The sequence below is a fragment of the Aspergillus vadensis genome (assembly GCF_003184925.1).
Source record: "Aspergillus vadensis CBS 113365 unplaced genomic scaffold BO88scaffold_8, whole genome shotgun sequence".
Classification (NCBI taxonomy): Eukaryota; Fungi; Ascomycota; class Eurotiomycetes; order Eurotiales; family Aspergillaceae; genus Aspergillus; species Aspergillus vadensis.
The window spans coordinates 742631-758660 of NW_020292046.1; the positions used below are offsets into that span (position 1 = coordinate 742631).

Below are 16030 nucleotides of genomic sequence, written 5' to 3' on the forward strand. Positions count from 1 at the left end.
CCGCGTAACCACCTCCTGGCAACCAGCAATAATAATGGAGACATTGGGTGTTCGATCTATCTAGTCCCCTCTCAGTAGTTTCCGCAATTGTCGCTTGCTCCATGGCCTATCATGGCCGTCGCAGCCAATGTGAGCGCGCTGACAGACGAGCTAATTATAGCCGTTGCGAAGTCCGATAGAAAGGCATTGCACTCAAGCCCATAATGTAAAGCAGATCTCATGCTGACGCTCCTGTCCAGGACACTCCACATTTCAGGAATTTAAAACGTCGGACTGAAGACACTTTCAAGTCGCATGCTTATGCGCGCACAGATCAATTCGCCGTCGCCAGCCAACTTGAAGGGCTGCAGGAGAAATTCCAAGTCCTTTGTAGGGATGAGTTGGCTGATGCTTTGCGTATCCGACTAACGGAGCTGCAAGAGCACCAAAGCTCATGGTTCCCCGAAATTCTATCTTTACTGCTGCAGCTGGCAGACCGCCCTGCGCAGCGGTCCAGGGTAGATCAAGTGGTAGCAGCAAAGCCCAGAGAGGAAGCGAAAGCACTTGTCTGGGATGAATTGGACGCCGCTGGATCAGCATATTGTGGCGAGGATATCTGGGAAGATGTAGATTATGGCGCTGACTCCTCTGATGAGGACCTTGCATCAGTGTCCACTGACAGCTACCATACACGCAATCAACCAGAAACGTCTGTCACAACAGAGGAGGACTATATGATCCCTGACGAAGTCTTCACCTCTGGAGAAAATGATGAATTCATTGATTCGATTGCTAAAGCACAATTTTGGAAAGACAAGGAGAGTCCGGTCACTGACAAGGCTGGTCCTGCTTCTCAAGTCATTACCGAGCTTCAGGTAGTAAGGGAGACTATGTTCATGTTGCAAGGTCTCCCTACGTCTCTGTTTTGGCGATTTGATGGTAATATCGAAATAGACCGAAGATTCACCATTGCGGACCTGTCGAATGAGGCATTCCTCTCATTAATGCAATCACTAAGCTCGACAGGAGCGAAAGTGGACGTCCTTAGGCAATTTTGCAACGCGCCACAGGAGATTCCATATATGCAAACGTTTCACCGGGGCCTGGAGAGCTGTCTAAGAAAGTTCGACTTGTTTCTATCTAACGTGCAACACCAGTACCTTGCTCAGGCGTCAATCGTGTCCATTAGTCTTCTGCAGCTCTCTGAAGATGTTTGGCGGGAGTCCAGACTGCCTTTGATGTTATCCGACCTTGTGTCTAGCTTAATGCCTAGCACTTCGAATACTGCTACGCAATGCCTCGACTCACTTTATGATCTCATGTGTCTGACACAAGCTGCTGGCGACGATGGCATATTCGAGACCCTTGCTGAGTTGTTCTTCTCATGCTTCGAAACCTATGCACATCCCATCCGTATGTGGATGGAAAAAGGCCAGTTGGATGACTCCGCAGCTGATTTTTTCATATGCAACAATCAGCACGACAATGACCTGCGAACGCTATGGCATGACTGGTACGCATTGGATAAGGCATCGATGCTCCCGAACTCCCCGAAGTTTATCCAACCTTTTGCACACAAGATCTTCATAACTGGCAAAAGCATGGTTTTTCTGCGACATCTGAATACGACCGAGGACGACGAGAGTCCAAGGAAGGTCTCCTTAACGCTGAAAGAAGTATTACCGCCAGACTCATCCTCGTTCTGCCTCCCATTTTCCGTCCTACTCGAGTCTTCATTCGGAAGATTAGTCGATGAAAATCATGCCCACACTTCGGCTCTGCTAAGGAGAGAGCTTGGCCAGCAATGTGGCTTATGGACGTCACTCCAAGCACTCGAGTATATCTATCTCGGCAAAGATATGAGCATCTTCGGTCCGATTGACAGTAAGATATTCGACCTTATCGATAGAGGAAAAGGCACTTGGAGCGATCGATTCCTGCTCACCGAAGTGGCCCAAAGCACCTTCAGCACTCTGCCATTCATCGATCCTTCCAGACTTATCGTCCGAACACCCAAGGAAGCACACAGCAATGCAGTCAGCCGCAGCCGCTCGGTCAAGGTGCTAGACGCCATTTCATTCGACTACATCCTACCCTGGCCTGTAGCCAATATAATTACAAAGGATACTCTTTTGGGCTACCGGCGAATCTCCACATTCCTCATGCAACTCCGCAGAGCAAAACACACGATAGTAAAACAACGACTGCAGCACAATAATCAATCCGACAAGATTCAAGACTCAAGGAACAACACGCTGAGCTACGCTCTCAGACACAACATGCTCTGGTTCCTGAACGTTGTATACAGTCACATGACGGATTTTGTCATCTCCGCAGCTACGCATTCCCTGGGCAAAGACCTTTCTGCTTCTGCTGACGTGGATGCTATGATAGCGGCGCATCGCTCCTTCATGCACTCCCTGGAAGAACATTGCCTCTTATCCGCCAACTTAAATGCTCTTCACCAGGCTATCATCACCATCCTTGACCTCTGCGTCAGCTTTGCAGACATCCAAAACTCACGCTATGGTGACCATAACCTCGACCCGACGCGCACCGCTACTAAGAGCGCAAAATCTACGCATCGCAAGAATGCACAGTTCTCTGAACCTGACCAGGATGACCCAAGCGATGATGACGATGACGATGACTCCGACGCCGACGAAGACAACCTCGCTGCCTCGTTTCACGAATCGCACTACCTGCAACGACTCCGAGATATCAGAGACCAGTTCAACCGACTCTTAACGTTCATTGTGGCTGGTCTGAGGGGTGTAGGGCGTGTCGATGGCCAACTAAGTTGGGAGATATTGGCCGAGAAGCTCGAATGGAGGAAGGCAAGCGGTCAGCAGCAGAGTCTTGTACTGTAACTTCTTCTTGTGCGGGGGTTTTCTTGGGAAATGGTTTAGGATAGGATAGGTTTATGATACCCGGAAATTGAAACTTCTTGTGTTATTAACTGCAATGATTGTCCAGATTGAATAGATAATTTTACAAATGATACATTCTTCATATTGGCGTACTAGATAATGCTGATGAATTCGATAATCCAATTGAACATGAAGGTTGCCATGTTTTATTTGATCGTAAACTGTAATGCCGAGAGATGGCCATGTAGGGACTTAGTATATACAACAGGACTGGATAATATTGAAAAGCCCCCACTGCAGAAGACTTACGTCCCACGTGATGATTGGAAAAGATCACATTCTGATTCCTATTTCCTATGTAGATAGAGTATTTGCAAGGTAGGCAAAGAGAAATTATTTCACAACATGTCATCGTAAATGCATCAAGTTTAAGAAGGAGAAAAAAATGTTCATAATATAATTTATATCGTAAAAGCCAATAACATGCGCCGCACATTTTCTCGCCAATTATATGGCAGTTGACAAAAGCATCCCCAATTTTGAGATAAGTAACAACGTGACCAAAAAAAGTGAAAAGAGTAACTCGTGTGCTACCCTTTTAACCAACCCATCTTCTGGCGCTGTAGAAGACACGGCCCCAAGGACCAATGTCACCCCACTCCTCAGCCTTGCTAGGCAGGTAGCTGGCAATACCACCCAGAACAGTACGCTCGGGGTGAGGCATGATAGCCAAGACACGACCATCAGCGTTGCGGATACCCGCAATACCCTCGGGACTGCCGTTGGGGTTGGCAGGGTACTTCATGGTCGGCTTGAGGGTGGCAGTGTCGACATACTGGACGACAGCACCGCCGTCGTTGACGAACGATTGAGGGGTGGTGCCGGAAGCGGGAGCGAACGAGGCGCGACCCTCTCCGTGGGCGACGGCGATGGGGAGAGAGGAGCCGTTCATGCCGTGTAGGAAGACACTGGGGCGGGAAGGATTGGGGTCGGAGACGCGGACCATGCAGACACGACCTTCGTACTGTTCGCTGGCGTTCCGCTCGAAGCTGGGCCAGTTCTGAGCGCCAGGGATCAGATCCTTAAGACGGGAAAGGAACTGGCAACCGTTGCAGACACCAAGAGCGAAAGTGTCAGGACGCTGGAAGAAGGACTGGAATTCGTTGCGGGTGTTCTCGTGCAACAGGACGGACTTGGCCCAACCCTGACCGGCACCGAGGACATCACCGTACGAGAAACCACCGCAGGCGGCGAGACCAACGAAGCTGGAGAGGGATACACGGCCAGAGATGATGTCGGTCATATGAACGTCAACAGCAGAGAAGCCAGCGTTGCTGAAAACAAAGGCCATCTCTGCTTGACTGTTGACACCCTGCTCACGGAGGATGGCAACACGGGGCTTGTTGCTGAAGGGAGACATTTGAGTCAGACTAGTCATGAAAGGCATGGCCTTGTCCTTCGGGTCGAAAGTCAAGTTCCAGGACAGACCAGGGTCGGCATCGTCGGCAATGCTGGCAAACTCCTGATCGGCGCAAGCAGCGTTATCACGGATCTTCTGCATGGTGTAGGAGGTGGTGGCCCAGGTTTGCTGGAGGTTGGCGCGGCTGTTGCGGTACACCAGGGTGTGCTTGTGGTAGATGGTAAGGTTCGTCTTCGGCTTCTCGGACACACGTCCAATCTTGTGGATCAGACCAGCAGGAGGACCGCAGGTGGCAAAGCAAGAGCGGAACTGGATTTCGTGCTCCTTGCGGACCTGGAACACGGCTCCCAATTCCTCGGTGAAGAGAGTCTCTACAACATCCTTGGTGCTGGAGCTGGAGCAGATGTTGTCGAGCATGATTTCAACACCGCAGCGTCCAGCGAACATCATCTCCGCAAGAGTGGTGAACAGACCACCGTCGGAGCGGTCGTGGTAGGCCAGAACGATACCGGCGTCTTGCAGAGATTGCGTAGCATCGAAGAAGTCCTTGAAGATCTCAACGTCACGCACGTCAGGGCACTCGTCACCAACCTGCTTGAAGACTTGAGCAAGAGCGGAACCACCCAAAGTCTTACGACCGAAAGAAAGATCGACGAACATGAGAACAGTTTCGCCAACCTCCTCGGGACGACGAAGGGCAGGGGTCCAGGTCTTCCGGAAGTTGCCAACAGGGGCGAAGGCGGAGATGACCAGAGACATGGGAGCAGTAACCTCCTTAGCTTCCTGAGAAGCCTCATCCTTCCACTTCATCTTCATGGACATAGAGTCCTTTCCAACAGGAATGCTGATGCCAAGCTTGGGGCAGAGATCCATACCAATGGCCTCAACAGCCTCATAGATGGCAGCACCCTCGCCTGGGTGGTTGCTAGCCGACATCCAGTTGGCGGAAAGCTTCACACGGCTCAGGCGGTCGACCAGGTCAGCGGCAGCAATGTTCATAAGAGATTCTGCGACTGCCATGCGCGCGGAAGCCGCGGGGGAGATCAAAGCAAGACTGGGCTTTTCGCCCATGGCCATGGCCTCACCGGTCTTAACACCTTGAACCAACGCCGTGGCAGTGACAGCAACGTCGGAAACAGGAGTTTGCCACCGGCCAACCATCTGGTCGCGGGCAGTGAGACCACCGACTGTCCTGTCACCAATGGTGATGAGGAAAGACTTAGAGCCAACAGCAGGGAGAGAAAGGACCCTGTTCGCGGCTTCACCGATGAGTTCGAGGTTGTTCGAGGCCATCGATGGGAGATACGTGGTGAGGCTGGCGTCCACAGCGGGCAGCTTCAATTTGCGGGAATCCACGACCCTAGTCATCTTCGGAGGCTTTCCGAAGAGAACAGAGAGAGGAAGATCAATGGGCTTGGGGTACTCAGTGGAGTCTCTGTCCAAGAGAATAAGTCTCTTCTCTTCCTCCGACGTGCCACCACCACGGCCGACGACAGAGAAACCGCAACGCTCACGGTGAGCAATAGCAGTGAACTTGTTCATGCTCTCCTCGCCAACGGCCAGCACATATCTTTCCTGAGCTTCGCAGCACCAAATCTGCATAGGGCTCATGCTCTTGTCGGCACTGTCCACCTCACGAAGTTCGAAAGTGGCTCCCAGACCAGAGTCATGGATCAGTTCGGGAAGAGCATTGGAAAGACCTCCAGCACCAACATCATGAATGAACTTGATGGGGTTGTTGTCGCCCATAGCTGTGCATGCGTTGATCACCTCCTGAGCCCTGCGCTGAACTTCAGCGTTACCTCTCTGCACACTGGCGAAGTCAAGGTCGGCAGATCCTTCACCAGAGGTGATACTAGAGGCAGCACCGCCACCGAGACCAATCAGCATGGCAGGCCCACCCAGCACAACAAGGAAGGCTCCAGGCTTGACAGCCTCGGGCTTCTTGATGGCATGGTTGGGTCTAACAGTTCCGACACCACCAGCAATCATGATGGGCTTGTGGTAGCCGCGGATCTCGGTCTGGCCGTTACCAACGTCGATCTCAGTCAAGAGGGTACGGAAGTAACCGGAAATGCAGGGCCGTCCGAACTCGTTGTTGTAATGAGCACTACCAATGGGTGCCTCGAGCATGATGTCCAGACTGCTTGCGATGTGGTTGGGCTTACCAACATCGAGCTCCCAAGGTTGCCTCAGATCCGGGATGAGGAGATCGGATACACAGTAACCGGAGAGACCAGCCTTGGGCTTCGAACCCCGGCCCACGGCACCTTCATCACGAATCTCACCACCAGATCCGGTCGCAGCACCGGGGTAGGGGGACACGGCTGTGGGGTGGTTGTGTGTTTCGACCTTAGCCAGGAAATGAACAAGTTCCTTAGTGTGGTTCCATTCACCAGTGGCCGAGTTGGGAGCCCAGAAAGCGGATTCGTCTCCTTCAAGGACAGCAGCGTTGTCGCTGTAGGCACTGACAGTGTACTCTGGGTGCTTCTTGTGGGTGTTGCGGATCATGGCAAACAGACTGTTAGGCATCTGCTTTCCGTCGATGACCCACGATGCGTTGAACTGCTTATGACGGCAATGCTCGGAGTTGACCTGAGCGAACATGAACAGCTCGACATCGGTCGGATCGCGAGCAATAGGGCCGTTGGGACCATAGGCTTCAGCCAGGTAATCGATTTCGGACTCTTCAAGAGCCAATCCGAGCCGCTTGTTTGCCTCCTGCAGGACCTCCTTGGGAGATTTGCCACTTCCGTGCAGGGGGATCGTCTCGAGAGGCAGACGGCTGTGCTCAGAGAACATCAAGTGCAAGTCAGGCTCTTCCTCGCTGATGACCTGAGTCATCCGATCGTGCAAGATGTCCTGGTATCCCGACTTGTACTCGCCAGAGCCTGCGCGCAGGCAGGAGATCTTCATACCCCGCTCAATGCGGTTGACGTATTTGCGCAGACCACAAACATGGGAGATACCCGTAGCCTGAGAGCTCCAAGGGGAGATTGTACCAGTGCGGGGGAAGATGTGGAAGACATCGGAAGGACCATCTTCAGCGCTGAACGAGGGCGGGACGTCGGTGATATCGCCATAGTGAAGGAGCTGTTCCAAGACACCTTGTTGGGGAGCGTCCAGCGGCTGGGAGAGGTAAACGTAGTGAACCCATTGGGCACGGACATCCTGTGCACCAATGCTGGCAGCAATTGCACGACCACGAGAACGGGAGAAGGCAACAGAGCCAGGGATGGCCAAGTAGGTGGAGTCGGAGGCCATTGTGAAGTTGTGGGTATTCGGTCGGTGCGGAATTTAGGAAACAGGCGGGAGGGTAAATCGAAATGTAGTGTTGTACTTGAATAAGGGGAACAATGTAGTCCCCTGGATGAAGGTGTCACAGACACACCTCTCGCGTGCGAGTTCGACTGACTGAGGAGCACAGCGACGGGGCGTTGAGCTGCTCGTCGAGTCACAAAATTATTCTCCTCCACGGTTGCGGGTGGGAAAAACCACCCCGCGCTAATCCGCTTCCGGCTTATCGCCTCCTTATCGCTCACGTGCACTGTCGCTTTTCCCCGGAAAACTGTACGCTTCTGCCTCAGGCCTGCAGGTAATCGTCGATGACATTTTTAACATTCGCCACAAAACAGCTATGTGAATGCCCTGAAATGGATAGCTCATTGATATTAACTATCATCTGCTCAATGTAGCACTTCATGATGAAACTAGTGGACCCTGAGTACCAAGATTTACTGCTCACCCTATACCATCAAAGCTTTCGGAAAACGCTGACCACAGAGATTCCATCATTGAGCTTTTATATGGATCACTCGAGACAATCGGTTTGTTAAACTGAATGGATCTAGGATGGGCCATAGCTTAGAGATAGCTCCTTATGACGTTGAGTGGTTGATGAGCGGTTGATTGTGCCCGCTGATATCGTGGAAAGGTCCATTCTCGATATTGTTCACACTGTATAATTAGAGCATTTTCTGTTGGCCCAATTAGATGCAAAGATCAAAACTTATGATCTGATAAAGAAAACCAAACACATTCTGGTCTAGATTGGTGGACTCCACAAGAATGTCCAGGCTCTCCTTTTCCATTACAAACCGATTTGTCTCCATATAGGGAAACTTTCCTATTTGGGAAACATGCTCCGAGCCACCATTCCGGGGTGCTGGCGGAAACCACGAAATCTTCAAGTAACAGCAATGCACTTTAATCCTTGGCTTTGCAGCTTGGCAGCGGACACTTCTTTCCATATGCAATGGAAGTGGCAGACTCAGGCCTTAACGTTTTGGATCTAGCATGAAAGCCACGCAATGCTCCATGGCGGCAAAGCCATGGTTCAGTGGGCTTTTCACCAGAGAAACATTCCTTCTATCCGATTACTTCTGTGAATGTCTGTCTAAAATGAGATGGCATATCTTGCAAGTCAAGGTTTTCTGAGAGAGTACTGATCTATGCACACCTTATCTCTCTAAAATCACCTGAAAATATGCTCCGATATTGGACACGCACTTGCATCTAATTAAATTGAAGAAGGCATAATAAAGCTTTTCCTGAAGCCAATAAGTAGAAGCCGTGTTATAGTATTCGTACTCTCGTGGCATATTCCCCGATCAGGCTAGCTCCCTAACTTCCTGATAGAGTAAGATATCTGCTAGCCGGCCCGACATACTGCCCTACATACTGCCTTTTCAGGAAATATGTCTCCCATGGATTCTTGGACTTCCTTCTACCTCGTATACGACCGAACTAGAACCTTCAAATTACCGGCGATCATAACAGGCATGGTCGTATATATATACAAGCAAAGGCCTCGCGTGGCTACTGGGGTTTTCATGTACATCTCAAAACAAGATTAATCATTGCACGAGTGTCTGCCTCGCTCGACGACCTCTCAAGATATGGAGGAAACATATCACTCCAACTATCCAAATAACCATGTCTCACGAGCTCTCACAACTGAGACCGATCCTTTGGATCTACCCTATCGTCAGGTGACCGAGAACGCCAACATGGAGGAATACACGACGGAAACCACCACAGGAGAAATCATCAAACCAGTTCGGTCCGCGGCTACAGGGAAAACGGAAGACTGGAAGCTGGTGACCTTCAGCATCGACGATCCCGAGAATCCAAAGAATTGGTCCAAAGCCTTCAAATGGTATTGTACCATGGTAGTCTCGTTCACATGCTTTGTCGTCGCTTTCGCCAGTAGTGTCATCACGGCCGATATCGAAGGCCCTGCAGAACAATTCGGCGTTTCTCGTGAGGTTAGCCTTGTCGTCGTTACTGTGTTCGTTATTGGCTTTGGTGTCGGTAAGTTTCTTTTAGTGATTTGCCTTGATAAACTTCTCTGACTAGGCTCAGGTCCCATGGCTTTTGCCCCACTGTCCGAAATGGTGGGCAGGCGGATGATATACGCAAGCACGCTTCTACTAGCTGTCATTTTCATTATTCCCTGCGCCGTAGCTCCAAATATTGGAACCCTTATCGTCTGCAGAGCTATTGACGGGATCGCGTTCAGTGCTCCCATGACGCTAGTGGGTGGTACTTTGGCCGATCTTTGGAAGAATGAAGAGCGAGGCGTTCCGATGGCAGCGTTCTCAGCCAGTCCATTTATTGGGCCTGCCATTGGACCGCTGGCTGGTGGTTATCTTGCCGACGCTACGAACTGGAAGTGGCTTTACTGGTTGCAGTTAATCCTGGCCTTCGTTGCTTGGGTGCTGATCACCTTCACTGTTCCAGAGACGTATGCACCAACTCTTCTCAAGCGGAGAGCGAAGAAGTTGAGAAAACAAGAGAACGATCCTTGCTACGTGACGGAAACGGAGCTAGATTCTCGACCTATGGGCGAGAAGTTGCGGGTGTTCCTCTTCCGCCCATTCCAGCTTCTGTTTCTAGAACCCATTGTTCTGTTCATCGCACTTTACATGTCGGTTCTATACGGTTTACTTTACATGTTCTTCGTTGCGTGAGTAGTGTACTATCTGCTTTTATGACCATCTTACTGACTGCAATATCAGCTATCCTGTGGTATACCAATCTGGGAAAGGATGGAGTGCCGGCTCGACCGGTCTTATGTTCATCCCACTTGCCATTGGCGTACTGATGAGTGCCGCTTGCGCACCTTTTGTCAACAAGCACTACCTATCTCTTTACGCTAAGTACGGAGGAAAGCCTCCTGCTGAAGCTCGACTGATTCCGATGATGTTTTCTTGTTGGCTTATACCCATCGGACTGTTCATTTTTGCTTGGACCTCATATCCCACTATTCATTGGATTGGACCTGCCATTGGAGGCTGGCCAGTCGGATTCGGATTTATCTTCTTATATAATTCGGCCAATAACTATCTTGGTATGCTCGCCCCCAAAATACTATAGGGAATTCCTTGCTGACCTGTTTTTAGTGGATACGTACCAGCACCAGGCCGCATCTGCGCTTGCCGCTAAGACATTCCTTCGCTCAATGTGGGGTGCATCTACTGTACTTTTTACTGAGCAGATGTATGATCGCCTTGGGTACCAGTGGGCAAGCTCGTTGCTTGCTTTCATTGCGCTGGCTTGCTGCGCGATTCCATACGTCTTCTACTTCAAAGGAGCGTCAATTCGGCGGTTTTCGCGTTATGCCTTCAGTGACGACGAAGAGAATGGAGAGAAAAGTTAAGCAGTTGAAAAAGTAGCTGCACGAAGCTCAATCGATCATTTGGGGCTCTTTGACTCCAACATGATACCAATTATATACTCAACTAATCTCTGCTCTTGGACCCTGCAAGATGCCTGAAAGGGTGATGCGTTGTTGATACCAAGTATTTATGTACACCACGTCTTTCTTAATATATGACTCATGAAAATCCAGAAGAATTAATATACAGCATATTGCAGACCTAGTATGGAACTACTCTAAACTAAGGCATGATGTCTGACAGCACATCATAGCCCTTCTTACATGTGAAGTACTTGGATCTTGACACATAGAGACTATATGATCTCAGTAGATTAACACCCAAATGAGAGACTTTTCTGTCTCTGGTTATTTTCACCTGATTACTACTGGTGGTCAATGTGCGGCCAAGTTGTTAAAACAAAAACCATGTAATTTTCCTTGGCCAGGGGAGATTTGGTGTCGCTCTTGGCTATGTTTAACATGCAAACTACCACTCGCAATCGGAATTGATGAAAATTCCGGGTTGGTATAAGTTCGAATCTGGATTACCAAATTCAAATGTATGTTAGATTGGCCGAGAATGTTACATCCAATACTACTAATCTTATCACCTTCACTCCGCGGAGCCATTTACGGATTACCCGATCCGGCGACCCAGAAGCTACTACTACAACAACAACTATGTGGACACTTCGAGATCAGTAAGTTACATCGCGTCTTCAGCTCCATTTAAAGGCTTTGCTCCGCAGTTGCAGTTTTGCTACTAATTTACTTATTCAAGGTTCCAGTCTAAAGGCTGGACCAAACCTGTAACTACGTTTATGCTTGTTGACACTTACGATGCACACAACAGCACTAATCTCGTTTTGTATTTCTGCAGGCGCTGTCATGGCCCAGACAGCAGCTGGTGTTTGGCCACAAACCAAGACCAACCTAGGGGTCTCATTTGGAGATAACATCATAACTCCAGGGGCCTGGATAAATCCTAACGGTATGTAGCTCCTGTTACAACCAGCGTTCTTCCATCCCAGCAGAGCGAGGTCTCAGCACTATTTCTATCTAGTATGCTAATTTCGTCCAAAATAGATACTACATACCCGACCGTGTATCCCGGCTACTCTACAGGCTCCTACCCGGGGTCATATATGCTCATGATGGTGGATTACGACGTTGCTGATTCGGCCTTCGCCACGTTGGACCAATACTCAAGCCTTGTACCTGGTCGCTTGGTCAACACTACAACTCGTCTGCATTGGTGGGGATGGAACTACACACTGCAGGATGGGAAATTCATCAATTCTAGCAATGCTCTGGCGTCGTATCACCCTGCGCAGCCTGCAACAAGCAGGGTACACGACTTTACCATATTCCTGTTTGATCAGCCACAGGACTATGCTCCACCGCAGGGTGTTTTGGATGGTCTGTTAGAGGAGCATGATCCAAGGCATAACTTCACGTTGGCTCCTATTGTTGAAGTTGTCGGTAATCCACTGGCTGCAACGTATTTTTGGAGTTCGACGCCTGGTGTGCCGGATAACAGCTCAGCGACGTACTCGTACACCTGGGAGAAGATTTGAGGACAATAAGACAAGAAATCATCGTCAAACTGCTATTATGAGATTGATTTGTCTGTCATTTAGCATGCAATGGGGCGACTGACGGAAGGATCTACTTACAATCCTTGACCCCGTTAGATTAGCGTCCGTCACTAGGATAGCTTGGCTGTTCAAGAACCCCAAGCCTAGATATGCCAAGGCAGCTGCAGATAGCGCAGGATACAAGTAGGACTTTCACTCTGGAATGCTGTCACGCTGGTTAGGAAGCCATAGATACCAGCCACTGCCTTACGTCACCGTCCTGATAGTCCAGATAGGGCTTAGGGCACCGCCAAGCTTTCCCCTCTTGCTCACGTGACAATACTCTGTGATTAGTCATGGGATGCTGGACGGGGTCGGTGCTCGGCCAAGTCCGTCTTCAGCATTTCGTCTTTGCGCCCAGCTCTCGCGGTGATATTCTTGCTGCGAGATGATGCGAACCTGGCTCATCTGAACCGATATTACAAATCTGCTGCCAATGGACTAATTATATAGTACTCACTATCGATGTGAACCTGCAACCTACAACGACTGCCACCGCCGCATTCTTTTCTCCCGCTCGACTCCGCTACGTTCATGTGGAAAGCATCAGTATATCAGTAACAAGCACTCATTAATCTAGCCGAATCGCCTATCATATCTCAGATCGAGTCTCTCTTTTATCAGTTTCATTTCACATAGCTTCGCAATGACGTCCCCATACCAGCCGTCCGTGTCGTACTCGCCGTCTGTGGCCGGCCCCGACATGACGGCTTCAGGTCCTTCAACTGCTTCATCCAGACCAGTCTCCGACTTGCCCCAATCTCAGGTTGACGCAATCATCCGAACGAAGCGAAAGGCCCGCGAACCTAAGGCCTGTTACCCGTGTCACGCCCGTAAAGTCAAATGCGATCGAAATCTACCTTGCGACGGTTGTGTCAAACGCGATCATGCCGATCTTTGTTCATACGAGCGTCCCTCGAAAAAGCGCGTCATGACCGGCTCGCTTCCGCAATCCTATCCCGACGGCCCTATCCCTGGTAGCCAGCCTACGAGCGCAGAGAATCTCGGGTACGCTCCCGAGCCTCCCGTGCGTCTAAAACAAGAACCGGGTGTGAGCCGGCCAAGTATAACAGCAGCCGGCGGCCGTGTGTCGATTGCGCGCGAGGAATGGGACAATGTTCGCACGAGATTGAAGGAGATGGAGCAAACAATAAATAATCTGCGGGTGGGTCTGGAAAAGGCCGAGGAGGGGCCGGCTTCGACGCTGGAGACGAGCAGCGTGCGGAGCGGGGATGCGAGTAACAGATCCAAGGGTGCCTCCCCGGAGCGAGAGGGCATCCATGCGCCGAATACGTTTGGTGAAGGCACTGTACACCTGGGATCTAGGTCTGTTTTGGCCTACATCTTGAACAATAAGTCGGGGTCGGATCAGCTTCAAGCGCTCCTTGAGGGTGGGATTCTGCCGAAGCTGGGTCTGGATAACGAGTCTGCGACGTATCCGTTCGTTGACCTGTGGTCATCGGATATGTCATCCTTTGATATAAGCGCCGTTTGCAGTGCACTGCCGAGTGACCAACAATGCAAAGAGTTAGTCTTCACCGACAGCTGATTTGGTAGTGTTGTGGAGTTAACGAAGGTTGCTATAGGTTTTTCTACTACTACCGGGATATAGCAGGCGCCATCTACCCGGTGCTGGAAGATGTCCCGCAGTTCGAGATGAACCTCGATCTTATGCTGCGGAATAGAGCTGCCATGGGTGGTATGTATCGGGCGGATGCCGATCAAGCCCAGAAACCTTTTGGTGTCACTATTGCCTATATGGGATTGCTGTTTGCCGTTCTTGCTTCCGGCTGCCAATCGTCAGATTTGCCAGGAAAGGAAAGAGAGCTTACATCGCAAGTATACGGTAAGTTCTGCCTGCTTTGTGGTAGGATGCAAGTGCTTATCTATTGCAGTATGCTGCTCCTACCAGTGTCTTCGAATGACCAACTTCCTGTCCCAGCCCACAATAGACGCCATGCAGACGCTGCTTGTGATAGGGAACGTGCTATCGTACAACATGAACCCCGGGATATCGTATGTTCTCCTTGGTATGACCCTTCGAATGGGGCTGGCGCTCGGCTTGCATGTGGAGTCTGGTCATTTCACTGCAGCTGAGCGATATCGTAGACGCCACGTGTGGTAAGTTTCTCGACTGCATTACGGATGAACAGCGGCTAACAAACTCTAGGTGGTCCATGGCATGGCAAGATAGTCACTTCTCCCTTTCCTATGATCGGCCGTCGACGACAGCCGTGAGCCAGCCAGAAATTGCCTACAAGGAAGACCGGAAGCCTGGCGAGCTTTCATATTTCGAGACACTGTGTCGGATCATATCACTAGCGCTGGAGGTGGTCCGCAGCCGGATGCTGAGCCCGCACTCACAACTAAGCTACAAAACAATCCAAACCTACAAAGAACGGATTCAACAAATCATGATAGAGGCCAAGCCCCATCTTCGAGACCGCAAATACTGCCTTTCAGCAACCGAACACCTCGAACGGGTCGTCCTCAAGCTGCACTCATCTTACTTTTCTTCTGAGCTCTGCCGGCCAGCGCTCAAAGCAAACGCCGACATCAGTGACCCCGCCTTATCCAGCATGCGCACCGACTGCGTGAGCAACCTGATGACCACTGTGGAAGCCTATGTTGAAATGCACACCGTCAGTTCCCACGCCTCACGGTCATGGATTGCCCTGCAACGCGCCATCAGCTCGATCTTCCTTCTGGCAGTCACAGAGGAGGTCAAGGGACATTCTCGGTTCTGGACCCTCCTGCAACAACTCAAGATGATCATCGCCGAACGAGCCAATATTGAGGGCGACTACGGAGCCGCCACAGAAGCCGCCGCGGTCCCACCAGTCGACAGCAGCGCCCGCCTCGGTGCAGTCACAAGGCCCCCAAGCACCACAGCGCCCAGCCCTGCGGGTCTGAACTCAGCATCTCCAGCCTCCGCCGCTGTGGCTGTCGACACGCAGACTCAATGGGCCAAGCCCTTGACAAAGACCCTTCGTGCGTTAGAGAAATTGGAGGGAGCATTCAATGCCCAGGCGGCTCGTGCCAGTCAAGCAGGATCGCCGAATTATCTCAACCCGGGCATGGGTGTTCCGCCTGTGTCGGCTAGCATGACGCCGAGTCTCGGATCCTTGCCGCCGCCCACGCCAGAGAGCTCTACCAGCGGCGAGTGGACGATACCTAATATTCTTGACAGAGCGCAGGAGTACATCCACCCACCGCTCTGGAGCTGAGGGATGCCAATATAGGCTGTACATTTGTTTAATTATCTAGGCGTCTGATATATGCATCGGTATAGGGGATTGTGGTTGGGATGGCACGGCCGGCGCAAACGAAAATGGGACATGTGTTGACTTTTATCTAGTTCCTAGTATCATATATTCAGGTTTACTCACCCACAATCTTTACTTCAATTCAACCTTACAACAGTCTACATAACTCATTCACATACAGTGCAATAAAAACACAC

At 50.7% G+C, this 16030-nt stretch overlaps 5 protein-coding genes across 5 annotated transcripts; 4 read left to right on the top strand and 1 right to left on the bottom strand.

Moving 5' to 3' along the window:
• The first annotated feature begins 19 nt into the window (after positions 1-19).
• On the top strand, positions 20-2942 carry BO88DRAFT_434575 (putative gamma-tubulin complex component GCP5). Its single transcript, XM_025709485.1, has 2 exons — positions 20-183; positions 240-2942. Exons 1-2 carry the CDS (start codon positions 112-114, stop codon positions 2847-2849), a joined length of 2682 nt encoding a protein of 893 aa, XP_025564173.1. The 5' UTR covers positions 20-111; the 3' UTR covers positions 2850-2942.
• A 124-nt stretch (positions 2943-3066) lies between these two features.
• Positions 3067-7716, bottom strand: BO88DRAFT_404011 (phosphoribosylformylglycinamidine synthase). Its single transcript, XM_025706506.1, has one exon. It carries the CDS (start codon positions 7531-7533, stop codon positions 3448-3450), a length of 4086 nt encoding a protein of 1361 aa, XP_025564174.1. The 5' UTR covers positions 7534-7716; the 3' UTR covers positions 3067-3447.
• Positions 7717-9167: 1451 nt separating this feature from the next.
• BO88DRAFT_452637 (MFS transporter) lies at positions 9168-10930 on the top strand (the record flags this gene model as incomplete). The annotated part of the gene is made up of 4 exons (XM_025710706.1): positions 9168-9582; positions 9634-10237; positions 10290-10621; positions 10674-10930. The coding sequence occupies 4 exons, from the start codon at positions 9168-9170 to the stop codon at positions 10928-10930; spliced, it is 1608 nt and encodes a 535-aa protein (XP_025564175.1).
• An 840-nt stretch (positions 10931-11770) lies between these two features.
• Positions 11771-12507, top strand: BO88DRAFT_424608 (uncharacterized protein; the record flags this gene model as incomplete). The annotated part of the gene is made up of 2 exons (XM_025708745.1): positions 11771-11921; positions 12017-12507. 2 exons carry the CDS (start codon positions 11771-11773, stop codon positions 12505-12507), a joined length of 642 nt encoding a protein of 213 aa, XP_025564176.1.
• Positions 12508-12922: 415 nt separating this feature from the next.
• Positions 12923-16026, top strand: BO88DRAFT_487145 (putative C6 transcription factor). Its single transcript, XM_025712524.1, has 4 exons — positions 12923-14094; positions 14154-14413; positions 14463-14688; positions 14738-16026. Exons 1-4 carry the CDS (start codon positions 13214-13216, stop codon positions 15792-15794), a joined length of 2424 nt encoding a protein of 807 aa, XP_025564177.1. The 5' UTR covers positions 12923-13213; the 3' UTR covers positions 15795-16026.
• Positions 16027-16030: the final 4 nt, after the last annotated feature.